Source organism: Plectropomus leopardus, chromosome 6, assembly GCF_008729295.1.
Source record: "Plectropomus leopardus isolate mb chromosome 6, YSFRI_Pleo_2.0, whole genome shotgun sequence".
NCBI classification, from domain to species: domain Eukaryota; kingdom Metazoa; phylum Chordata; class Actinopteri; order Perciformes; family Serranidae; genus Plectropomus; species Plectropomus leopardus.
This window is the reverse complement of record NC_056468.1, coordinates 8,232,678-8,260,331: the sequence shown is the minus strand read 5'-3', so window position 1 is coordinate 8,260,331 and position 27,654 is coordinate 8,232,678. Positions and strand designations below refer to the sequence as shown.

At 39.2% G+C, this 27,654-nt stretch overlaps 1 protein-coding gene across 4 annotated transcripts; it reads right to left on the bottom strand.

The window, feature by feature from the left end:
* Positions 1–134: 134 nt before the first annotated feature.
* tango2 (transport and golgi organization 2 homolog (Drosophila)) lies at positions 135–22,339 on the bottom strand. 4 transcript variants are annotated; one of them, XM_042488993.1, is made up of 10 exons: positions 22,234–22,339; positions 21,546–21,616; positions 21,120–21,242; positions 15,511–15,599; positions 13,070–13,189; positions 12,599–12,716; positions 3,524–3,591; positions 3,176–3,329; positions 1,875–1,979; positions 135–1,032 (listed from the first exon to the last, which is right to left on the bottom strand). In XM_042488993.1, the coding sequence occupies exons 3-10, from the start codon at positions 21,173–21,175 to the stop codon at positions 909–911; spliced, it is 834 nt and encodes a 277-aa protein (XP_042344927.1). In that variant the 5' UTR covers positions 21,176–21,242; positions 21,546–21,616; positions 22,234–22,339; the 3' UTR covers positions 135–908. The 4 variants fall into 4 exon arrangements, with proteins under 4 accessions (XP_042344927.1, XP_042344930.1, XP_042344928.1 ...); XM_042488996.1 differs by having other exon boundaries at positions 3,176–3,326; XM_042488994.1 differs by having other exon boundaries at positions 22,175–22,312.
* Positions 22,340–27,654: the final 5,315 nt, after the last annotated feature.

Genomic DNA, 27,654 nt, shown 5'->3' with positions numbered 1-27,654 from the left:
CTTTAAAAAAAAAAAAAAAAAGACTAAAATGCAGAAATCACATAACAGGTGCATAAACACATGGTTACTGATTAAAAAACACAAGTGTTCCTCTCAGTGTGGTTGTGTCACCAATCATTATGGTAAGCCAAATGTGAGTGTTTGGATGAACTGTTTTTATTGTCAAGGAGTTGTAAAATGCATTATTCTACCATGATAGTGGTCAGAGATCCAGTGCCTGAAACTGTTACTATCTGCTGTAATATACACGGAAGCTACTGTTGTGCATGGTTGGGGCCTTACTAATTGATTACCTGTAACAGCGTTACAGTCATAAAATTAACAATCAGCTGGTAACTCTAATCCATGACAATTACTTTGAAGCTTAATCAGATGATACATTCTCTAGAAAGTACTGGTGACCCAATCACTTCCCATTGTGTAAAATAGGTTATCATTTCAAAATGCAGGCTGCAAAATTGTGCATCAAATGTATATTCACCCCGAAGTGAACGAGAATAAATTCGACTGCGTGAAAATAATTTTTGTGCACCAAAGCATTAATTGCATTTTAAAGCTAGCAGTCTGTAATGGAGGAGGCAACCCAACCCTGCTCTTCTGTGAAATTGAATGTAGGTGACAAACGTTTCCTCTACAAAATTATAAATGTTCTTTGGCAGTCTTTTAAATTAGCACACACTTTCGAAATATGCATCATTATAACTTAAATCAAGAAGTAGAAATACATATCGCTGATGTTTATGAGGCAGCTAGTTGAGACTAGGTGAAGAAAAAGTGCAGACGAGTCTTCATGTTCACATAGCTGCGAGGAATGCAGCTGAGGAGGAGAAGAAGAGGAGGAGGAAGAGGGGGTGATCGGAGGAAAGGTGATGCAGAAAGGCACAGAGTTGGTTTCCTCCATCATGTCTTCACACTTGCAGTTTGAACTGGAAAGAACTGGTGCTCCACTTGCTCGTGCTGCCACAGTTTGACATGTTGCGCTCTGTGAAGGTCACATTACCTTCTGCGTCTATCAGGATAACTGTATTGGTCCTGAATTGGCAGGGACAGCGGATGCAAGCAAAAAAAAAAGGGAAAATATAGAATGAACAACTGAAAATGCTTTAAAGAACACAGGTAGGAGGCAGGAGTGACACTGAGGACAACTGACGTCATTTAAAAGTCACATGGTTTTAACAGATGACATCACATCACCCCAATCCTGGCTTCCCTCCACTGGCTCCCTGTCCGTTTAAGACTTGATTTTTTAAATTTTTTACTGTTCACTTTTAAATCTTGTCTGAGGCTGGCCCCAAGCTACATATCAGAAATGTTGACCCCATATGAGCCCGTTCACAGCCTCAGATCCTCAGGTGGGGCCTTTATGGTTGTTCCAAAGTCGAGGCTTAAATCAAAAGGTAACCCTGATTTTGCTGTCAGGGCCCCTAGGCTTTGGAACGACCTGCCCGAGGAGATAAGGCTGGCTGAATCAGTGACTTAAATCACTTCTTAAAACCCATTTTTACAGATTTGCTTTTATGTGATGCTCTTTTTTATTGTGTCCTTTAATTTATCTTATCTTTTAATTCCCTCTTGATCCTGCTTACTATTACCTTACCTTACCTCGTTTCTTATTAGCCCAGCAGAGACGAACCCTTTGACCTTTTTAGCTACAACTGAGTTTCTGTATCCACTAGTCCACCGTGGCATCACAGTACAGACAATTCCCCTTTTGTTTCCTTGCTGTGGAGGATTGATTACACCGGGGATTTTTGTGTACCACCACTTCTGTGTTCGCTATGATCCTGCAGGACAGCACAGCCCCGTCAGTCCCCTCAGGTGGAGACAAACAGGGACAGAGAGAGGAGAGAGAGATTTGGCGTAGGTGGACTGACCTTGTGCCATAATCAGGGGTGCGAACACACACCGCTGACTGAGCCTGGATCATGGGCTTGCTGAGATAGTTACCCTGGTTCTCCTGAGCTGGATCAGGTGCATTCCTGTTAAAAAAACACAACACACCTTTTTAAGGCGCTTCATAGGCTAGCATCGGCCATTCTGTGTCATACTCCCCATGCAGTCTACTTAAGTCAGCGATCAACTGATGCATATTATCCATAAATGATGTAATGTGCAAACAATACCTGCACAAATTGTTTCCTCAACCTGTTTGGTCCTTAATTTAAGTCTCAGCTTTAAATGAACATGCTTGTTTGCAAACTTCCTCTTAAATCCCAGCTCACTGAAATCTGTTTCTGAAAATATCTCAGGCAAAAAATAGGTCATGCAGTTGAGTCTTGATGCCTTTAATATACAAACAACAGCTACTTTAAAAGTTTCTACATAAAGTTTGAGAGTTGACACACTGGATGCTCCTTTTTTAACGTTTAGGCCAAATCTCTTCTGATAAAAAGCACAATTTGGCAATTACTTTTTTGAACAATTATCTTCAGTGATGTGGACAACGCCACCAAGCATCGCTTTTTTTTAATTACATCAATTATTGATATTACAAATACAAATTAAACTTTTGGTTGCCTATAACAATTATAAAAATGAAAAGTCCCCCCCCCAGTCCACTGTTTTTGCTGCTATAAAGATGACTGACATAAACAAACAGAGAATTTTATCGCAGATAAAACAGATGTTGACAAAGTTTTACTTCGGGTAGATCATTTGCAGTTGAAAAAAGGTAATAAATCGCAATATATTGCAAGATATGTTATCACAAAGCTCAGCATTTCGCAACACATTTAAATTGCAAAACTGCAATAATATCCTGATAATATCGTATCGAGGGGCCTCTGGTCATTCCCATCCCTCCTAATTGGGTATGGGCAAATAATAACAAGCTAGAACAGTCTGTCAAGTTTAAAAGATTACATCACTTTACTGTAATGCAGCCTTTAAAACTGGAAAAAGACAAAACTTGGGATATTACTGTGTTACCGTTACCAAATCTAAGACATATCCAGTGTCACATTACATTACTGAAATACTACCTATATATTGCTCAGCCGAACGTAAACATTCATGACACCATTAGTGGTAATTCATCCATATTTAACCCACAGAAATGCTTTGCATCCAACATCAAGACTTATATTGATACAAGTAAATTAAAAAGAATGAAAAGTGTTATTAGGATGTGTGAATATACAACTAGGGAATGTTTAACTATGTATTGACAACTTACAGTTCCTCATTATTGAGAACGGTGAGCAGCTCTTGCACCAGTCCATCGCAGGACAGGGACTGATTGTTGACAATGCTGGTGAAGTGGCGCTTGCCTTGAAGCAGTTTCTTCCACGGAGTGTCCAGCAACGAATTACTCAAGCCATAGATTCCTGCTGAGAGGCATACGAAGAACACAGACACATATACACTCGTAAGCTCTGTCAGTGACCTTGCGGCACATCCTCCAGTAATCAGAGAACAGTATCAACATGTAAATGTCAAGCCAAACATGAATGGGCCAGAGGCCGAGAGGATAGTGTAACCTGAAAGGAATGGTTTCTACAGCAACCATATTAAAAACACAGACCTGGTTTTAGATGGATGGGTTCAGGGCTGCCTCTGTTTCCATAGTAACACACAATGTCTTGTTTGGCTCTACATGGGACACAGTGAGATGGAAAATTACGGATTGCATTTAGTGATGATTAAAGTTGTTTATGTCTAATTATGAAGTCTGTGTCAAGAGTCACAATGCTTCTATGCTCTTTAAGTAAATGTAAACAGAGCAAAGATGGTGTTCAAAGAAGCACTCCTGAGGGAATCCTGTGAAACAAGGGCTCGGGGTGAGAGAGAATTTCAACAATGCACCATACAGAAGTCTTTAATGATTGATTTTCTTTGCAGTCCTGGAAAATAGGAATTAAGAAGCCTGTTTCATTTGTTGAGGCAATACAAATGGGAAAATACCTAACACCACAGTTAATCGCAGCATTTTAATCTATCCTAAAGGAACAACTGGGTAAAATGAATGCTTCAAAATACAAATTAGTGCTGCAAACAACTCTGACTACCACAAAACCATTTAGTTACGGCGTTAGATCTTTTTTGCAAAGTCTTCAGTTAGAGGGGAATTTATTCAGTCTGAAAAATCTGTCTGACATCAAGGGCATCTGTGACGGCTTTGGTACAGGAGAGTGAATAATAAATTATGACCAAATCCTTTGAACCAGCAGGGGAATGGATTTTTTGATGTCAATTTTATGACAGCCATACCAGTGGCATCAGTCAATCTGAAATGTGGCGCAACACTGCTTCAACATCTAACTTGGAAGATTTCCCAGTCAGGAAGCTGGCAAGACAAGAACAAAATATGCTGCTGGGCTTACAGCTGCCACAAACTTTATTGAATAGTTTTAAAAGCCAAAATACATATCAGCCTCTGGCCTATACCGTATATCACCATGTGCAGAAAAGTTATGTCATGAAACCCATTAACGGTGACTTTATATGTCTTTTTAAAGCTGACATAATAAGTCTATTAATTAATTAGTTGATCCACAGTAAAGTAACCACTACTTTGATTCACTTTTCAAGTGGAATCGCCAAAGATTTGATTGTTCCAGCTTCTCAAATGCAACAATGGAACCCTTTGGCTATCGCCTAATGACGATAAAACTTCTGGGGGCAATAACCAATAATTTGGAGATCCTGTGTAGGAAGCAGAAATCTGAGCCAGGACTTCATCTTCCATGAGCCTGTGTTGTCCAGTGGGTATAGCTGCAGCTGGAGCAGTTACATGACTCGCCCACTATCAGTCCATAATCAGCCCCTTTTGCTACATCTTGTTACTTGTTAGCTAAAACATGTGCTTTTTGTATTATGCATAAAATCAATGGATAAAGATGACTATTGCGACATCTTCATATTTAGTCACAACAAGTGGCGTTGTGCCTGAGTGCAACCAACGGTCGTATTAGGCAGTTTGTAGGGGGCGTATTGTGTAAGCTACAGACATAATGTGGCTGCAGTTATATATGTCTTGGTGTTGTGACGAAGTCTGTTTCTCCATCAATATATGCTTCCCTATGCCTAAACCTTAGCCTTAACCTAACCAAACCCCAACCTGAACCACCCAGGGGGGAACATATTTTGATACAGCACCGATCATTTAAGCTAATCTCCATAAGAGGATGAATGCAGATAAATAAAAAAAAAGAAAAGGGAATTAGCCCATATAAAGCAAAATAATTGTCAGACTGACAAGTTCCAAGATTGCATTTCGGCCAATGTGATTTGCCTCTCCACACAGACTGTTCACCTGCCACACGAATATGAAAATAAAACTCAAGCTACAAGCAGAAACCAGAAGGCTTCTGATACCAAAATCTAGTCCTGTTGCCTACATATTCTGTATGTATATATGCATTCGTCTGTTTATAGAGACTGCACAAATGTGAAGAGTTGCAGCTTTTTACCTACTTAATATCTCTGGATTTCAAACTGATGGTCAGATAAAAGAAGCAATTTCAAGACGTCACATTGGACCCTCGGAAATTATCTTTGGCATCTTTTAAAGCAGTTTTTTTTTTTTTTTAGACCAAACAACTAATCGGTTAATAAAAAAAGTAAATGGAAGATTTTTTGATAACAAAACAATCCTAAATTGCACAATCCTGGTGATGTTTAAGCCAACATTTTGAACATAACCGGGAAAATTGCTTAAACCCAGACGACCACAGTATATAAAGAACTACATATAAAAAACAATAATTTCACCCACAGTGTGGCTATGGGGTGTCAAGAAGCTAGTTGAGATGTATTTTTTTGGCTTTAATTATTACATACAAAAAAAACATTTATCACCTCATTTGAACAAACTTACTATATATTTGTGTATTTGCTTCTCAAAGTCAGACTTTCCCCATGGCTTGATAGGATGAAATGCTTCTTGTTTTCCCTAGCCAAATTAAACGAAGGCAATGTCTATCATTATCTATTAGGTTATCAATTAGTCAGTTAATTACAATTCATTCCACAAAAAACTACCAAAGACTGAGATAATAACACGATGAACCACACTGACATAAGCAAACCTCAAACAAACTCTCTTGCACTCCCTACAAACGATGAGTGATAAACTTGCTTGTCTACAAACAGTTGCCCCTGTGCAGAGGTCATCCTTTACTGTTTGCACAAGCACTCCTCTGTCTTGTGTAAATTTTCCTGGGCTGAGTGTTTTTCTAAAGGGAGGACAATATGTGTCCGAGCAGCTGCGAGAGAATCCTCAAAGCTGTCGGCTGACATTACACTATCTCTCCGACAACAACAAAGCAAAGACTTTAATATTGTTTCCAACTTGTACCCAAACCCAGCTGAAGAGTCTGAATAAACAACTACTTTTTCTGTGTTCCTATGGTTACTATGAACACTGCCGCACTGGCTAATGTTGACTCGAGTGATAGCAGTCAACCCTCGTACATGCGTGTACACAGTAGCTGCTCAGTGGGAACCGGATGGCATTGTGATGTGAAGGGGAACTGAAGAATCTGTAAAGCTTTTACCTGTTGTCAGTTCTGCTGTGGGCAAACAAAACGTCTGAAAAATACTATTTTGAGCTTGGCACTGAGCTCAACAATACCTGAGTGGCCTGGTGTTTGTGTATACACTCTGCCTGTGATTCGCATCAAATTGACCGTGGTGGTAGCAGGTGGTGGATTTGCAGAGAGATAGCTCTATTTGTGCTATTTGAAACTGGCTGGAATATCGAGAGTCCCATCAGGTGTGCTGTGGGTTGATTTGGGTTGAGATGAGGGAACAGCGGGAGGTCAAGGCCACTGGGCAGAGATGGAACGAGGAGGGAAGAGTCGAAAGCAGGCTTTTTCAGATCTCAGTAAGAGAAGTAATCAGTATGCTGGCTGGGAGACGTTCTAATGAAGAGTCCTCTATGCTGAGTTTCCTCATCGCCAGCTGTGGTGTAGTTGCCTGGAGATGGTTGGATAAGCTTTCGACATTATCAGATCAGAATGTAGATGGGCATGTTGGTGGAGGCTCCTGGGTAATGAAAACATGTACTGTTGTATCCAAAAGCACACATCTGTGCATGTACACCCACACATGCAGACATGAAAGGAGACCTATTATGCTCATTGTCAGGTTCATGCTTGTACTTTGGGTTTTTACCAGACCATGTTTGCATGCTTTAATGTTAGAAATAAAACCTTTTTTCCACGTACTGTCTGAGCTGGTGCACCTGTATTCACCCTCTGTCTGAAACGCTCTGTTTTAGCAGCTGGCTTTTTTTAGCACCCCTCCTAGAAAAAAGCCACAGTCTGCTCTGATTGTTTAGAATTTCGAGGTCTTTAGTGCCTCTGTGTCTCTGCACCATCACTGTAGTTGGGGAATGACTGTAATGATTCCTCAACTGTGAAAAATCACCAATAAAAGCTTTAAAACACAACCAGATATGTTCCGGCAGTGATATGATCCGAATCGGGGAAAAAATTCACAACATCGGCAACCAAGATTGCTTGGTTATGTTTACTTCTTTATTTGAAACTTTGGCCTCGTTCAATGTGAACATCAAAAATTGTGTTAAATACGACAGAAAACAACGAAAAGCACATAAGGTCCCCTTTAAAGGCATTGAAAGGGGAAAAAATATTTATCTGGTGTTCATTTTTAATCATTCTTAACCATGTCAGCCTCACAGCTCTATGAAGACATGGCGGCATGCTGGTTTGTCAATCGGTCTACCAGAACAGATTTAAATATCTAAAAAAACCACTGCATGGATTACCATAAAATCTGGCTCAGATATCCATAGTACCCAAAGGATGAATCCCAGTGACTATGGAAAGTTGAATGGTTGAAAAACTATTGGATGGATTACCATAAACATTTTTACTAATATTAATAACTGGTTAACCAGTTAAGTGTATATATATTGAATTTGGTATGTCATATAGGACGATACATTGTTAACATGCTTACATTTCTGGCGTGTGGTTTCTGTACCAAATGGATTAACTATATTGTTATAAACCTTTCTTACTTTGTATTGCAACTGCTGCAAAAATATTTGCTTCCCTTGAGATAAATAAACTTTTACCCTTATCTCATCTGTATTCACCCTTATCTTATCTGTACCCCCCCCAAACAAGGTAAACATTATACCTGCTGAACATCAGCATGTCAGCAATGTCATTGTTAGTCTTGTTACGCTCCAAACTCTGTATAGGAAAAGAAGGTTGTCTTTGGCTGGTAATATTATGTCTGACCCCTTTCACATTTTTATTTGAAGAATAAAGCTTTTGCCATCACACAGAAGATTTAGAGTCCCACAGGCAAGATTGAAGAGGTTAAGGAACTCTTTTGTTCCTCAGTCTGTCAAACTATCATAAGTGAGAGTTTGGTTCTAAGTAACTTTGGTGTTCCTGAGTAAAATAGTGAATGATCAAACTGTTTGCACTGCATCCACTTTTTATAATGTCTGATGAGATGTGTAGCAGTTGCTGAATGGTTGTGCTGTTTGATTAAATGTTGTGTTTTACATTATTGTGCAGTATTTATGGGAAACTGTATATCCTGGGACACAAGACACATTTCAGAAAATATTCTGATCATGAATCAATGAATCAATTCAAATGTTGAGATACATCGTAAATATGATCAACTTGTTCTAATTTTTATAGATAAAACTGACTTTATGTAGCAGCCTATTTCAACACCAGCCACTATATGTATGACCTCCACGTGACCACTGACTCCATGAATAGAATCCTTTAACGTTCTTATAAAACACTGGTTATGAAATCTTATCACAACTGACCTAGAAATCACAATTAGCCGACATGTGATCAAACAGACTTCAAAGGAAGGAAAAATGCACAAAAATGTTGTGGGATTCCGATCTCCTCCTGATGTAAAACATGACCCCAAGCTAACAATCGTGAATCCAAACTCAACATTATTTTAATTTTTGTGGCAGTTATTGGACCATCTGGATTCACTCAATGAACAATGCAGGCTATATCTGAGCTATTTACTGTGAGCATCTACGGCTCATTCTATTCAGGACAAAACCATGTTCTACTCTGCTCACAGAGAATGTGATTTCGCAATAGGTAATCTCAGTAGCGCATGGAAAAACAAATATTCAAAGTTGTTCCTCTTTAAAATGTCGAGAGTTCGTCCACCCCTGACTCTCTGGAATCTGATGCGCCGCTGTTTGTCTTTTTCAGCTCAAACAAGTTTCTGCCAAGAATTACAACACATGGTTGGAGGCCATAACACTGAACCACTTTCTAAAGTTGTTTTAATAAAGCAGCCACACTCTGCCTGACTGAAAGTGCATTAAGCGAGGCATTTCGTTGCAGGCGAACATCAGAGGAGATATTCATTAAAATGGATCATCTCTGGGCATTGGCTTTAAAGTGAGAGTGACATGAAGCGGGATCAAAAACCAAAGCTATAGAAAAGTCAGATGAAATGTTGGATATGGAGCCTTGAGAGCATCAAGCAGAAAATATCTGAGATCAAAATTTAAATATATATGGTGTTAGCTCGACGGAGCGAAGGCTCTGTATGATGTTCTGGGAAATGAAATGCTGCTGCTGCCTAAATCACTCGCATGTACAACTCAACCTAACATGATTATAGATTATTAATCAAGGCTGTATTAGTTTAACAAGCTTCACAATTAAAAAGGGGCGATACATAAGTCACTGCCAGACTGAAATATCTGAATGCCTCTGGGCTGTGTACTTAGTGCGCACACACGTTCTCTTTATTGCATGTCAATGAGGGCGATCACACGCTAAAAAACTGAGTGAAGAAAGACAATGCTTTAAAATGCTGGGCACATCGTGTCCCCCACCGCCACCCCATCATAAATCATGTCGCTGGTTACAGATGAACGAGAAATCCTCTAATTGTAATACAGTGCTCCTCTCTATCCACCAGATGTAGTTATTGATTCGGAAAGAAACTAGACACCTTATTTCCTCTGAGCTGCCGGACACACTACAGTGGAACACAAATAGGCCGGTAATGACGGTGTTTATTAAAAAGATGTAGGCCCGCTTTCTGTCACTGCGTGTCATCTCAATCTGCAGCGAATGCAGCTCTCATCAGTATTTGAGGAGAGGAACGTTTGCTGTACTTTCACAGCACGAGGCTCTGTTGAGTGATTTCAGCCCCTGATGACAGCCCAGTTAGAGCGTTAGATATAAGGCGTTATCACAACATAAACACACGGTGTCTTTCGCTTTCCTGGTGTCTCTTGAGCGTGGGGTGGCACCGTATTCTTTCATTTAAGAGGAATGCCACTGGGGCAGCGCAGGCGCAACTACAGCTCGCGGTCTTAACAAGGACATTTGCATATCTTGATGGCTTCAGCCCATCAAAGAAATAACGGCTGAGCCGTCTAGCTGCTGTTTAGTCCTTTAGGAAAAGAAAGGGGGGTTTCAAATGCTAAAATAATACTGGTACTCTTGCAATTAAAATAGCAGGTAGTTTGGGCTTATATTAAATACCTTGGACAGGGAAAGACTAAAAATTCTCATATGAACCTTGCACGTTTCTTTGGAGTCCACGAAAAATGATGACACTTCACTCATTTGTACATTCACTTTGACTTGAACCCATACTCCACTGCGAGTTTCCAGTCAGTGCTTTGCAACCATAACTAGGGACGGCAGGTCTGTCAAACTTTGGATGTCTTTACAAGATCTAGCCGTGTGCATGGGGCTATATTATGAGAGACACCCAGCTTTTTTAGAATTTGAGGGGTCAGAGTCTTTTTCTGTCCTCTGCAAAAATTGTAAAGAATGTAAGTGGAAAATGGTAATATGCACTAATGTTACCACCCACAGTAATATAACCTGGCTTTATTTGCAAGGCCAAGGAGCCCAAAAGATGAACATTTCATACTTTCTAAAGATGCATAAGCAGTCTCATGCATGAATGGGTAGTGTGCCTGGCAAGCCTGTGTGCCTGACCTCTGCTCAATGGAATGAATGAGCAGAGTTCAAAGGCACATACTTGCCAAGGCACACTACTCGTGTGCGTAACTGTTAAGTAAGAGAGGTTTTAGTGATAATGCATGTGTTCGGGAAGAACTGAGTATACGGCTGAGTGAAAGAGACATGGATTGTACTGCATGTTGTGTGAAAGTTTGTAAAAAAAAGATGTGTTTATATAGGTTTGCTGTATAAAACATGGAGTCCTATGACTTCAATTCATCAAGAATTTTCTCTGTTCCTTATTCACTTTGGAGGCATGCAAAAAAATCTGCGTTTTCTTCCGAATTTCAATGTAACACGGGGTGAGTAACTGGTATACAAATGATCATTTTGTTGGTGCAGTATTCCTTTAAATAGGGTGACATTGGAATGAAATCAAAGTCTGAACTAACATTTAAATTAGTCATACGTTGATATATATGAACAATTCTAATTCTTTTTTCATTTCTCTAACTTAAATCATTAACTAGCAATTAACCAGTATCATTAACTTGTATCTTTAGCTTCAAAGAGACCATTTTACAGATCTCATCAACGAGTGAGCTGGAAACATACCGTTACATGGCTATAGCTGATAAAACCAGCTAGTGGCCATTACAATTTTGTGCTACAAAGTCGCCGGCTAAGGCTGAGAAGGTCACCTCTGTCTGAAATCAAGCATCCTTTGTTTCAATAAACTGCATCATATCCGTCATACTGGAAGAAGGCAGCTGATATCACATTTTTTAAAAGTGATATTATGATCCTAAGACAGCAGAAAACCAATGCATTTCTCTAACCTTAAAGCAATGCTAAAAAAATGCAGAGGAAGGGCAAGAAAATCCATCTTAAGAGGAGATCCTCCTTGAGGCCAAGTTACCAGGATACAGGGATCATGACACCAAACTTCAATGTGGAAACCCTGTTTTTTTTTTTCCTCCCCCGCCGGGGATACAGCTTGGTAGGGGTGTGTGCTGCAGCTAAACCTTCAGCCTCTTGCTGGCAGAAACTAAGACCTGTTTCCATGCCAATTGTCTACAGGGGGCTCCACCATGACAACTATCTCACTGTTCACTGATCCCTATTTGATTTTTTTCCCATAACCAGATAACCAAATTCAGTCAGGTTGGAAAAGCAGGCAAGGAGGAGAAAAAAAAAGAAAGAAAAACCCCTCATTATTTTTAATGCTGTCTAGATTTTCTTTGTCTGAAACCTTGAAATAAGAACAGGTGTTGCTTTAAAATTTTAATGCTGGCTCTTTCACAGCTCAGCAGCTGAGATTTCTTTTCAGTTTTGCCTGCTTTGCACTCCAGAGACGAAGACGCTGCCTTTGCGGTTTCATTCCAAGTTAAGGCAGCAGAGTTACAGCCCATTCTCAACAAGTTTCGAAAAAAACAACAACTTTTGAGTTAGTATCCTTTAGTGCGCAAGAATTTGCTGATGTCACTTCTTGACACCCACGGTGCAATAAAGAACTTAACATCCAACAGCCTTAGGTTGCCGTATTATATATTTTTCCTAACTCTGGAATAAATTTCAACTAATAAAATGTATCACCTTGTGAATGTGGCAGCCTACTGAAAGACAAATGTGTCTTTGTACCAGCTGTACAAGTTGATGGACCTCACACTCAAATTGATTTCACCACACCTTTTACTTACTTGAACTCTGCTGTGATGAGGTTGAAGCCGTTGTACAGGTGGCTTTCTGTCGACACCTTCTTTAGGTAAGCGTAGCTGTCCAGATCTTTGTCCGTAAGGTAGTTGGACACTAGAAATCCTGCAGAATGGCATAGTTAAAAAGAAATGCTTCTTAAAGTGTGTGCTCAAAAAAACAGCCTAGTTGTTAATAATAAATACATATAAAATATGTACATATAAATAATTAAAAAGATAGATATGTGAAACTTGCTGCACAAATGATTTCTTCAGAATTACAATGCTGTTCTTTAAATGGTGGATGAAAATAAATTATACAGTGGCAACTTTCAAAGAAATTGCACGAGTAGACTATTAGGCACCGTTAAGATATTAAATAACTGTGCAGTGTAAGCAGCATGCAAGAAACTTCACAGGAGTCTGTGGATGAATTTATCAGTGAATATATTTGTGGCTTTTTCACTGCTGGCTCACCTCTTCCTGGTGCATCAGGGTTGAGTCGTCCTTCCATGTAGTTGGTGATTGCAGCCAGCTTGCCCCGCTTGCTGATCCCCAGCCATGACCCTCCTTCCCTGCCACATTCCAGGTCCAGGCCTGGTGAACACAAAGGTAGTAGAACGTTAAATAAACGTAGCTCAGACATCGTCTGTGGGTAAAATATATTGTACGCCGTTAGAAGCCATTTAAGAAACCTTAACAGTAGTTTAACATAACTCTTTGAGTTAAAAACTCTTTTTTTGACTAAACTTGTTCATCTGAATGCCAAGGTCATTTTTATAGAAACTTTCCTTCTACACTTCTTAAGATATTACGCTATAGCCTGTGCCATACTCCTAGCTGCTCCCCTCTTTTAAAAATCGTTATTTCTAATTGTCAACACATATAGCTGACCTACCAGAAAAGAACATCAGAATCACAAACACATATAGATGAAGCCATGAGAAAACAAACTGAAAAGTACTGCCAAACAGAAAAAACACAAAAAAAACAAATCTAATGTCCATGAATGAATCTCTCCCTCCTTTAGCTGTGGCTGGTAGATGTAAAATGCATCACTTCCTGTGCCACTAAGTAGAAAATTCACCACATACACCCTACACCAAATCTCTTGAGAAATATAAAGCTTTCCCTGGTAGCAATAGGCTCAATAAGCATTGCCTGAACTAGTGTGGCAAGGGCTTAAATCTAACAGACACTCATGTAAAAGTCCCTCACTCTAACTTTAAAAAACGCGGCAGGTCATCTGAACGTGCAAAACTGCCATAACTTTTATGAGGCAAGCGTTCAAGTCGATAAGTGTGACAAGTTTCTTAAAACCAATAAAATTAATAACAATTTTCCAGGGTTTAAATGGAGCTTCTATTTCAATGGAATTCCTATTTCTCCAACAGTTTGTACCAAATTACATAGTTCTTTGCAAGAAACCTGAAAAATGGTCAACAAATCAACAAATAAAAAAGCATTACTGAAGATTTGCATAGGTCTCATAGGTTCTCTTCCATCATTTACAGCATTTGTTTTCCTACAGTGGGTAATGTCTTTGGGAAGCTTTGCAGCAAAATGTCCTTCTTTCAAGGCATGGTAAGAAAACATGTAAAACCTGAACTAGCCTGCATTAAGTTATACATGAGGAAATACTTCATTGACTGTCACTGCACCAGCAGCAGTAATTAAATAAACTCAACCCATCCATAAATCTGTTGTTCTCTTTCCACATTCCTCTTCTTTGCATGACACGCAAACGGAGAGCTGCAAGTCTACCGTACTTCCTGGTGATCAATAAAAACAGGTCCACTTATACTGAGAGGGACCAACAGAGCCACATGGTCCTGCTCCTCTGGGACCAGATGGAAAGCTAGCCTTATCCCACTGGGAGCTATAGCTTACTTTCCTTCTTGTCATGCTGTGTCTCCTTCAGGGCCCTGCCTCCGCACCCCCGCCCAGCCCCACAGATAAGGCAGAGCCATTTATTCCTGTCACATCGCATAAAAGCAGCGATCAATTAAGGACCCACTACTGGAGTCCTGACCCCTCTATTACAGAGGGGAGAAGGAGACTGATGAACAACGAGGCTATCTCTGCGTTTCCTCCTTCAGCAGAAAAAAGGATGATTGATTTCCTCTGCTTGGATATAATGTGTATTGGGCATCAGTCAATTAAATATAGTTTACTGCGGTTGGGAATATCCTGTGACAGAGTGGAGGAGCATTGGATTCTGAGGTGGAGGAGACGGTTTTTGCCTTGATTATTGAAAAACACCAAGCCTTGAATAAAACTGAAGTCAAACACTAGAAAAAAGGCAACATCTGCTACATTTTCACCAGTCACAGAGCCAAAAGAGATCTGTTTTAAAGTCTGACAAATATTCCATTTGTGTAGACAAATGAAGAAATTACCCAAAAATTGGAATTAGTAAAAAGTACAAGAAAATTACCTGAAAAAACAAACAAAAAAACGAAAAAGAAATTACAACAGAACCTAAACACATGAATGACCTTGAAGTGCTTACAAATGTTAGAATGATAATTAGCTATAAATGTAAATGTAAAAAAAATGCATTTACATTTATGTATAAATTTATAAAAATGTATTATTTTTTTTTTTAAATTGCTGCTCATTGCTGTTTTTCTCATGTTTTTGAAAGAAATAATCATCAATTTGCTCAGTGTTCAAAGGTTCAAATAATTGTAAAAGGTGTCAGAAAGTAGGGCAAGAAAATTTATGTTGTCGTGCCAGGTTTCAACAGTTGCCTGATTTTGTTTTGTTTTGTTTACAGCTTCTGACTGTTTTGGGCAGGTCTCATAAGGGAAATACATACTTAAATAAAAGGTCAAACAGGGACAATGCCTGCGCTTCAAAACACAACAAACGGGTCTAGCTTGATTCATGAGTTGGACTCACATAGACAGACTTACCGCTGAGAATCTCACTGTTGGTCCCCCAGAAGTCTGCAGCTTTGGACGGTCTGTTGTAGACCTCATCTCTATTTGCAGCCAAAATTAGCCTGAGGAGGGTGAATCAGAGGGTTTTAGAGGTTGTTTTGTTATCTTTGTTCATCCAGTGAGTACTGTATTACAGGTATTACAGAAGATCATCGATTGTCTCAAAAGCATATTCATCATCAATAACTCATTATTCCAGCCCATAAGATAAGGAGTTGGTACAGCTTGCCACTGACTCAAATTCCAAGGAAAGACTGTCACAGACTTGCTGTAACAACCTGAGTCTCTCCCGGGCTTCATAAAGGCCTCAGATGTGTCCAGGAGTCTTTGAGTACAGCAATATTACAAAGTGATTGAGCAGGATGCCGAGGATACAAAAGGTCAAGGTTACATGGAGGAGGAGGTTCTTTGATGGTGACCAAAGAAGAGAGGATCAAAAGGAAAGTGACAGCTAATGGAAAAAGCAATATACCTGAAAAAGTTCCAGACAGCCCATCTTTGTGGAGAGGAAGTGAGGAGAAACAGAACTTGTGACCTAAGTTCACCAGTTTCTGTGAACTAGCTGTGTCACAGGTATAAGAGGTATAAAGCAAATTCTCAGTTGTTACAGCTGGGGTCACTGCAGCTGCTAGAACAGTACTCAATCAACTAAACCCCCAGAAATGAAAGAATGGGTCAATTATATGATAAAATATGAATGCATGCTGGATAACTGACAGAAACTATGCCAAGGGACCAATCTGGGGTAATATTTGGAATTATATCACACTGTCTGGAAGCCTGAAATATGCTTTGTCTTCATCTGCCTATTCTTTATTTTATCTATCATTTTTATTTCAAATTATTAATTTCTTTTGGGGGGGAATTTTGACTTTTGTAGTGCCTCTCGTGCAGATCGGTGCGATTCTTTCAATTCAATTCAATTCTTCAATTCATAGTTTGAGTATAAAAAAAATCCTCGTGAAAATGTGAATATTTTCTGGTTTCTTTACTCCTAAATGATAGTAAACTGAATGAAATTTGGTTGTTGACAAAGCATGACATTTAAGGATGTCATCTTGGGCTTTGGGAAACACTGAACAACATTTATGACATTTTATAGAGCAAACAACTGATTAATTAACCAAGACAATAATCAATAGATTAATCACCAATAAAAATAATCCTTTGATGCAGCCCTAGTGATGGCAAACAAGCCAATAGAGCATATATAGCAGATGGCACTTTCAGATAGAGTAGAGTAACTTTATTTTTATTTATTTATTTTTTTACCTTTAAGCCTCTTAAGAGGCAAACTGCATCATGAGTGGCTAAAACCACTTCAAAAAAGAACAAATGCGTTCTGACAGATCTAAATAAACCATCTCATCTTCATCTCGTCTCACAAAGCTGTCTGCGCCTGCCTGGCGTCAGTAATCTTTCCAGCTGTTTTATCTTATTATTATTATTGCCTGAGCACAGTTACAACACAAATACATACTGCTACAAACAGGAATGAACAGCACGAACGGATGGTGAATGAGTGAAGAGTGTGATCTGATTTACAGTAAATCACCTTGAATGTGACTCCGCTGCATGACACAGGCAGCCTGTCAGTTAAGCTCTGCACTGCACTTTGACCTGCAGTATTATTTCGGGTGTCCGTGAGTAATGATGCCATTATGTCCATGGCCATTTACAACCACAGACTGCATTGTGACCTGTGTCTAATGCAACAGCGGCCATTAGTTCCTACATGCCTTTACTGGTAGGTCACTACTGTCAATTGGGCAGCAAAGGACTGTAACATCATTTAATGGTTATATATCCTCACTCAGCTTCTGTTATACTGCTTACATAGAACCACATATGCACAAAACGCTTTTTCCAGCTCATCTCACACATTCAACAGTTATGAAACAGGAAACAATTATTCCTTTGCTCAGAGGAAAAGATGACCTTTCATGATTGCACCATGCACTTCTGTAAATATAAATTATCCTTTTAGCAGAAAACCATAGACTTATGTATTTTATGGTATTTAAGCTGGCAAAGCCAAAGCACATATATAGCTTTGTCAACATTAATTGTTGTACATTCATAAAAGATGAATCTAAGATCATTGAGATATGGATTTAAAAACCACAGAGAGGTGCTAAAAAGGCCAATGAAATGTATTGACCTCTACAATAGCTGGGTGTTCCTCCTGAGCTTGGCAATGGTCCCCCTATTAATCTTGAAGTAGGAGCTTAGATTCTGTCAGAAGCAAACAGATAAACCAAACTGACCTAATAGGGGTCAACCTCTGTGCACCAAGGGCTAATTATAGCCTGTTCCCATGGCACTGTGTGAGCCACCACTGCTCCGGAAAACAAAGCTAACACTAATGATGCTACACCAGAGAGAGCATCTGCCATCAGATCCGGAGGGGGGGAAATCACATGCGAGCAGCTCTGATCACAGTAACAGACAGCTGCATCATGTAGGAGGGATGGCGAGAAGCAAAGAAAAATCAAAGCTTTTCATGAATACCGAACACTGATTCTTTTTATATTCAGTAAACACAATACTTTGTGGACTTTGCAGTAGCCATTGCTAGGTTTGCTGTGAATTATGTATTGAAGAATATTAATGATTACGATCGTTCCATATAGTTTTGGAAAGCCCTACACCTTTCGTCTTGCAATTATATCATGCTTTAATTTTAACTTGATGAACTATTTGCTCCAATACAAGGTATTTTGAAAAAATTGCTGGAATTCTACAAAATCTGCTGTAGATATTTACAGTCCCCAGAGGAAACTGTTCGTGGTTACGATGTGACTTTTTCTCAAGAGCAGCCATTGCTAGATGTTGACATAATCCACTAGGTAAGTGAAAAAATTAGTCTGCTCGATAGTGCTACAAGAAAGAAGCAAGGTGGAGGGCTTTTATAGGTGATGGATCAAAAAATCAAACTAAGGCAAGAGTCAAGCAAAGGATCAACACACTGTATTAAAAGCTCCCAGTAAATTTTAACTGTGAAACATTTCGTTCTAACAGAGATCTTCATCAGGAATTTTCAAATCTGAAAATCTTATCATCATCAAAGTCATCAGAATTCATCCTCTGGGAACCTCAAATGCCTGTGTCAAATGTCATGCCAAACCATCCGGGGTTGTCAAACGTGCAAAACCAAAAATGTCAACCTCATGGTGGCACTAAAGGGAAGGTCAGGGGGTCCCCACAGTCAGTGATTCATATTCTGGGGAACATGAATGTCTGTATAAAATGTGATGGCAATCCATCCAACAGCTGTTGAGATGTTTTAGTCTGTCCCAAACTGGTGGACTGACCAGCAGACACGGACACACTGACAGCCACACGTGGCTTAAAATATTAAAATCTATTTTGCAGACTGATTTATAATGAATATATTTATGGTCTCAAGAGGATCACTATTTGAGGCTTTGGACACTCCAAAAGCTTTCCTCTTGAGTCGGCGTTGGGTCAAAATGTCAACTTGCTTACAGCACAAATCAGAATTTAATTGGCAGATTGCCACGAATAACATCATATTCCTCGGGGGATTGACTACTTTTACTGTTTGATCAGTCAGTTACTTCCGTTTTTTGGGTGCAATAAACACAGTAGCCTCTTGGGACTTTTAGTGAAGCTGCTGATATTTAAATTACATTGACTAGCCTCAAGGAAGTGCTATAATTACAGGTCAAAATCATTACTGTGCTGGTTGGCTGACTGCAGCACTGCATTTATTCTGAGCAGCTAAAAAAAAGCTCGAATTGAAAACCAGTGTAGGCTACAAATCCAAATTTCAAGATATAGAAATCTCAGCATGCGGGCAATGATTGAGTCATTTGTGCTGAACATGAACCCATTTAACCCCCGTTGGTATACTCCTGTCATTTAGTGCTGTGGAGGTATAATAATTATTCTAAATGAAACTTTATTCTCACCTTCAACCTAATTTAGTTGTAGTATGCCGAGCTTTCCTCTTGATTTAAACATCAGCGCAGCAAACCAAACCCACTTCTGCAACTAGTGCTCTATATATAGCACTGATGTAACCACATTAGGACACAGTACGTTTCACCTTTCCCCAGGTTCAGGTCTGAGTCAGTACTCATACTACACCTCTGCTGTGATCTCTTTAGGCGGGGTCAGACTCCCAGAGGGAAGGACAGAGATGGACTATGGCCAGGCAGAGAGTTCACTCTCAAGCTCAGGGGATTATAATGTGCTGGACTTGACATCACCCGGTAACTCACATTGACTGCACATCGTGCACCTGTCTGTGCTTCCCACTGAAAGAAGTCAGCATTTACTGCTGAGCCGGAGTCACTGAGGTTGCACAAAGATTGATTTAGTGCTTCCAAATGGGGTTGCAACTAATGATTCTTTTTTATTGTCAATTAATCGGTTGATTATCTTCTTGATTAATTGATTAGTTGTCAGAAAATGGTGTTTTCCAAAGCCCAAAGATATTCAGTTTACTGTCATAAAGGAGTAAAGAAACCAGAAAATATTCATATCTAAGAAGCACAGAATTTTCCTTTAAAAAACAATTCAAAAGGATAAACCAATTATCAGATTAGTTGGTGAATATTATGACAGTTGACAACTAATTTATAAATCGTTGTAACCATCTTAAAAATGGTCGAGTTTAGCAAAATTTGTGATGTATTTCTTTAGAAAAAAAGAGTAACATATGTCATCCACTAAACAACTTGGGTCTGGCAAAGACTGATATCTCGGAAACCAGAAGTCCCTTGGCTCCACACAGTTAGAAAATAAATGATAAAACAGAAACGGGGATTTGCCTCCCTTAACTCTTTTGTTATTTTACTGCTGTTTATTTGTTTTTGCACCTCTGCTCCAAGCGCCATGTGGCACACCAGACAATCCTGGGACAAGATGAAATAGGGAACACTGCAGTGGTGTCAGAGTATGACAGCTGTGATGTCAAGACTTGACACCTGAAAGGTTTCTCATCTTATATTTATTTAAAAAAATATCTATATATTCTGTAGCTGCATGCTCCAACACTTCACTGAAGCCATATGATGCAAACTGAGTGAAATGTGCAAATCCATTTTTTAAAAAAGCTACATCAAAAAGAAATATCATGCATAAATTTTATACAAATGTCTCAAAAATATAGCCATTTGTGTATCTTGTAAAAAAAAAGCCTCACAACATTTAAAAAAAAAAACATTATGGACCAAACAGTCCACACACATTTGTCGACTGGTCTAGTCGGGAACACTCCACAGTTAGCAACAGCCTCTGTCATATGTCTACAGGCAGGTTGTTTGTCCAAGAGGTTCTAATAAGGATTTGGGGATGTCTGCAATCTAGCTGAAGCTATACGACAACCCTGTAGCTGTAAGTGCAACTAAGATACATTTTCTCAAAATGATGCATTTTATGATCTTCTGAGAGCATGATTGACACATGTTGTAACTTAATTTTCCCTGCATAGCCTTTCTTTTGGAATCTCCCTGCTGTACTGCATGACTGATCAAAATAGCAGACTTATACACATTTACCTAAACATTAAGCCTGGTATGCCCCAAGACGGGGCTAAAGGGTTAAAAGCTCACCTGTAGGCATTTTTGGATGCTGGCCGGGGGTCAAACTTGAAGAAAATTATACACATGGATGTACTGGGAAATTGATTACAAAGTTTCAGTCAATCCACATCTGCCTTCAAATCTTTGTCATATCTGATGAAGAGATAGAGAAAGAGAGAGAGAGAGAGAGAGAGAGAGAGAGAGAGAAAAGAATAAAAATTATTATGCACTGCATTGTTTAGTGTTGGTGCAAGAAGGCAATGGATGTTTGGGAGTGTTGTAACTGTAGAAATGGGCCATTTATGTTGAAAGACCAGTTTGTGTGTGATTAAATATTGCAATAATTTACAAATTACGACAACAGCACATTTCTTAACTTTCTGTGTTCATAGGGCATATACACAAAAGAAAAATAATACATGCACTTCATTACATATTGATTGTTTCAGTACTTACACAGTGTACTTGGCTGTAATAAAATGACATGAAGCATCCAGAGTGCATGCTGTGGTTACTCCTGTGAACACCTATGTTCAGAATAGCAAGTGTAAGGCATAATATCACAAAGGTCTACTATGTTTATTATCCGGTATAAAGGTAATGAGTGCAAAGGTCGCAATTAAGTAACAGAGGTTCAGAGGCTCATCCATGATTCAAAATATCATTCAATTGTGTGCTAGGTAGGGTACAACAATCATCTGATACTACCTAGCTTGCCACTTGTAACAAACTCACGTTACTTAATGGACATTTATTTTAACTGCATGTTTACGGTCTAATAATACTGTGTTTAACATATCACTAGCATTGTGGCAAGCTATTAATAGTTGCTTGAGTCCCACTACAACATGAGCTACTCAAATAGCATAGCCATTGTCTGTTGTGTGGGTTATGGGTTTGGTGACAACCCTCGTCTTGAAAACGAACCAGTGGTTAAGCGACATTGTGATATGTGACTAGTTCTACTGCTACCAGCAAACTACTTTCAGCACAACTTGGTAACCTAAGCAATAAGTAGCTAACGTTAGCATTATTGTAGTTAACAACGAAATGATAACAAAAACAAGCAAATTTAAGCTACCTACCTAGCCTTGGTTATGCACGACACATTAGACCACATATATTTGCTAAGCTAAATGTTTACCCGCTGTCTTCTGTTCACTTCACTGCTGTGTAGTGTCGGCTAGTTGCACTCACTGCCCCACAATTGCTGTTGTCAACTAAAAGGAAGTGTTCACATTGAGTGGCGTCGATTTGTGTCTCCGGTCGTCTCGTACGCCTCTAGAGCAGGCGGGAGTGATTAATCTCTCTGTCTTGTCCTGCAGCGTTCCTATTCCGGCATTCAAAATACCTAAAACGAGCGCACTTTCAGCGAGGCTCTGAAGTTCGCTGTGATTGGTCAGTTTACGATTAATAGACCAATCACAAGTTAAAAGCAACCAGTAAAGATTTCTCTTCCGTTTATTTCAAAATAAAAGCACTGATATTGTGAACATGCTCTGATGAAAAATACTCTGATACGGATATGTTGACATATATTAGGCGTATAACAACAGATAAATGATCATTTAAACAAAATCATAGGCTTTTGCACAGACATGCACTGTAATGTAGTCTATATGATTTGCTCTGGTGTTTGACAACTTTTACTTTGACAAAAATATTCTCTGCATAGTTTCTGTGTATTGGTGTTGACTTGACAATGTCACAGTGCCAGTAAATATAACAATAGAAGTACCAAATCTAGATAAATTGAAGACGAAACAGATGATAAGCCAAAATAAAATAAAATATAACTGCTTCATATGAGTGTTTAACTGATAATCTGTGTTTTGTGGTCTCTTAATGGGCGAGTTAATGGAATAATCTTTATAGTAGGCTATAAGCATTGAATACTTTCCAAATAAGAACAACTTAAGGTGAAAACAAGAGTAATTTCTTTATAATTTTGCAGATAAATTGTCAAGAAATAAGATGAAATAAAAATAAAAACAAATAAATCAATCGCAAATTTCCTCCAATACTATTAGGGAGATGATGGGGCGGAGACACTTGCTGTGACCGACAGCATCCAGCACTGTTGTGGATGAGAGGATAGAGGCTGCCCTGCCTTTCATACAAAACGTCGCAGTCCCTAATTAGTAATAATTAACGATAGTCGCTTTGAGTACAAGAAGTAACTTTTAAATCAGTTAGGATAGGCCTACTGCGTTTTTATGCATGTGGCGCGTGACTGGAAGTGCGAGCGAGCAGCAGCAACCTGACATCTAGGCTACAATTAGAGAGATTTGTGAGGTTGTAACAGTAGTAGGCTATCCCTGCAGCGGCAAGTTGCATGCAGAAAAGATTCAGCCGAGGCTCGGACTACTGCACATCACGCTGGAGAGTCTCTTCGCTTTCGAGAACAAGGATGAACAGGAGAAACTGAGGTAATATCAACGCGGCTCCTTGCTTTCTCGCGCAAATCCATGTGGTGATTATCTTGCAACGCCAAGTTTTAGCCTGTGCCATGCTATTACAACTCAGGTGGAGGGTGTGTATATCAACAATAATGAAATAACAATGTAAAATGATATTGGAAAAGCAGAAAATAACACATGGGCTTCCTTTCGGGTGAGCGAGCAGGTGCTTAGATATGCTATATTGATTAGGTTACACGAACCCGGTGTGTTCGGAAAGATTTACCACGCTTTTGTGAAATAGTCGGTGTTTTTGTGTGTTACAGCGGTGGGAAACTGATTTTAAGCTTGTTGTATAGCTTATTGTATCATTTAAACCTAATATTTTCTGTGTATTCGTGTGTTGTTGTGAGCTCTTATCGCTAAATGGATGCAGTCAAAGGCAGCGAGCGCGAGCCGCAACGAGCTGTCAATCATATCATCCCCATTCGTCCATTGTTTTGCCCCTCCTGTTTGTGAGTGAGTTACCATGGAGAGTCTTCCGGGTTTTCTCCTCTAATTGCCTTATTTGGAGAAGGGGCGGCTGTCAGTGACTGGACTGATGATGTTTTTGGGTTAATAGTGCTGTCTTCATGTCCCATGTGAGTAACAGCCAGGATGACTGAACGCCTCATAACAACGACTTGAGTTCAGGCCATTAAGAAGCCTCAAATGAAGTTCTCAGTAGACTTTGATTGCTCATGGTCAGCTTTTTTCACACCCAGCTAGCACTAATGGCCTCTAGATGGGGTGGGATGCAGTTGTAGCAATTAAGTGGGAGCATGTGCAATTAATATGCATTTAACTTGTTCTCGAGTTTTAATGTCTACCATACAAAACTTTGCAATACTGAACTCATACTCATACTCATACTGATTACAATCGGGTTTAATTTAGTAACCCTCAGAAACCTGAAACAACATCAGTTTTCTTGTGCTGCTTTCGGCGCCTTTTTATATGCATTTAAACCTTTGAGACCCCCTCTTTTTTAAAACATAGCTAAAAAGGCAACTTTACAAGAGATGCCCCACAAAGTGCTAGAAAAATAAGGAAAAGATGACAAGAAAATGACCCGAAAATTAGTTTTTTAAAAGAGAGTAGGATGTTCCAAAATTTTAAGAAATTAGGAAAAGATGATAAGAAAATGAGCTGAATTTTTTTTTAGAGAGAGATGAATGATCAGTTATTTACTAATGATAGTAAAAGTTTATTATAATGAAAAATGAAGTTATCAAGAAGAATATATTAATTATAATAATGCTAATTATTTTAGTTTTATTTACCTTTTTTTCTTTTTGCCAAATTATAGGTAATTTTCTTGTGACATGGAACATGTAACTTCTTCTTGTGTTATTGAAAGAAATCCAGCTAATTTGCTCAGGTTTCAGTGGATTAAAAGGGACTTGGCATGGGTTGCAGATTTAAAAAACCCAATAATGTTGGTCCATATATTAGTGTTCACTGTTTACTAGTAAATAAGCAGGTCTGCATCGAGTTGCCATACAGGTAAGATGGTGGACTTCCATGGTAATGTTATCATGGTACGTCATCCCCCTGTAGAGCCGATAAGGAAAGTAGACACACAATGGCAACTGTTTGATTATTTCTAACATTAAACTGAATATACAAGGTGTGTTAGTCAGTGGTTTAACATAACTGTGTGTGTTATGGAATGTGTTTTGTTGGGTGTTGTGAAGTTTGGAACAACAAGCTGAGCAAAACCAGAGAAAGGGGTTGCAGGTGCAGGAAAAGAGACAGATCCTCACTGATGACTTGTGAGCACTGAGGCCAGGTGCTCCAGATTTCGCTGGCCAACTCATTTAAGGACAGAAGGACAGGGGCGCAACACTGAATTCTGGGCCATATGCCTAAGCAGTATCATTGGCCCCCCACCCACCTTTTGAATTTTATTTTATTATTATTATTATTATTATTATTATTTTTTTTTTCAGTGTGCTTCGTTTCCCTTTACTTTCTTTTTTTTCTTGAAACCCCAATTTCCCCTTCTTGGGAAAAAAACATGACAGTCCACGCTGGTGCTCCAGCAGCATAATCAGTGACTCACTTGGCTCTAGCTGTGTATAGAAAGAAATCCTAGTGCAGGAGCGGACTAAACATTTTCTACCTTTAAGGGGTGAGAGGGGCCTCAGAGAGAATCCAGAGTTTCCCAAAGAGCTTTGCTGCAATCACATCTAAACCTGAGAATGAAGGCAATTTAGGTTCTTCAAATAATGTCTGCAACCCTACTGCCAAAAATAAATGTTGACATTGTACGTTCCTGCAAACCAAGGATATGTACATTTTTGTATGTTCTTAGCGAATATTTTGAAATTTTACATTTCTATATGTTTTAACAATGCTGTGGTTAATGTGGTTTACAAAAGCTCCTACTTTTGGTGGCACAATCGCTACGAAAAATGCCATTGATGTCTTTACTTCAAAACAACCACTTTTGTGGCACAATCTTGGTTTGAAATGCCACTGGTGCCAAGCTGTCAATTGCCACTTTTGGTGGCACTGTTGCTGCTGGAAATGCAGCCTCTGTCTTGCTAAAAGACACCATCTTTGGGTGGTGCAATTGCTGCTGGACATGCTGCTGATGTCTCACTAAAACATGCCTGCTGTTGGTTTCACAATTATGGCTGGAAACGGCACCGATGTCCCACTACCAAACACCAACTTTTGGTGGCATAAGTGCTGCTGGAAATGCCACCTATATCTTGTTAAAAGATACCTGCTTTTGGGGGCACAATCGTTGCAAGAAATGGCACCAGTTTGGTTGTTTGGTTGGCCTCAAACAGCTTGGCAGCTGTTTCACCTTCTCTTGACAAAGTCAGTTCTTATACATATAATCAGAGCTACGTCACTTTAGAAATGTTGATATTATAGGTATATGGTTTGCATAAATGTACAGTGCCCACATTTTCTTCTGATAACGAGGCTGTTGTCAGACAGAGTGAGAATCACAGTGCAATAGTGAAGTCACATTCCTTCATTGGTTCTAATTATTTAATTTCCCTGGATGGTTTTTGTCCATTGCCAAATTACATCAGGAGCTTATTGAAAGATTAAATGTTGTTTAATTCATACATATTACTTGTAAATACAGTATGCAAACAACTCAGTGTACAGTACTGTACTACACAGTGCAGCATGAACCAATGTATTCCAAATGAAGCTATGGTTATTACAGATTCAATACTTACCTGCATCAGCTGGTTAGGCATAGGTGTGAATGAGTTCATATCAGTCATATTTGCAAAGGTCTCCTCAGATACCTCTATGTCCCCACACCTCCACTCTCACAGAATACATTTTGGCCTCATTGGCAATCAGGAAGTAGCTCATTTGGAACACAAAATATTTGCAACTCAAACACAGAGCAGTCTCTGGACAGGACCAGAATTTCCACACCACCTGTGACTGCGCTGAAAACCGACAAATGCTCAGTAACCAGGGGAAAACAAGAGGCCTCCCCGTGAATGCTAATGTTAAAAAATCCTATTTTATTTGTTTCCTGGGAAAGTTATCACATGCTTTCCCTTATGCTGACAAAATGTAACAACTTTGTCTTGTCCTCTATTATGTATTCTGTTTCTCCCGAGGCCAAAAACAGCACAGTTGTTAAAATTCACCACCAATCACCAGTTAAGCCAATTAATGACCAACCAAACAGATGCTGATTGTGGCAAGCACATAACTGCTGTTATTGTGGAAGTTATTTTTGTTCTGGAGAATTTAATATGTATAGCTTTTTTTACCCAGTAATCTGAGCCTAGATTGGATAGTCTCTTTGGAATAGACTTTGTTTTATGGGACTAATTCATGTATCGCCACTTGCCAATCTAAAAGGTTGAAATGTGTTTTTTTTAATGGACTTGACAAGACATAAGGTCAGGTTTAATATCAAGAGCATTTCATGCTATGACACACTAATTTATTAGGAAGTATGATGCCTGAAGGAGATGTTGTATTCTTAACTTTGAGCCTGCAGCATGTTGAGAATTTGGACATAAATGTAGACACTGGTTACTGTCAGCTTTGTCTCAAGTCTGCAGGAACATACTCGCCATAGCACAGAATGTGATTCCCTGGTCTGAAAAACAGTCATTCACCCCATCTGTTTT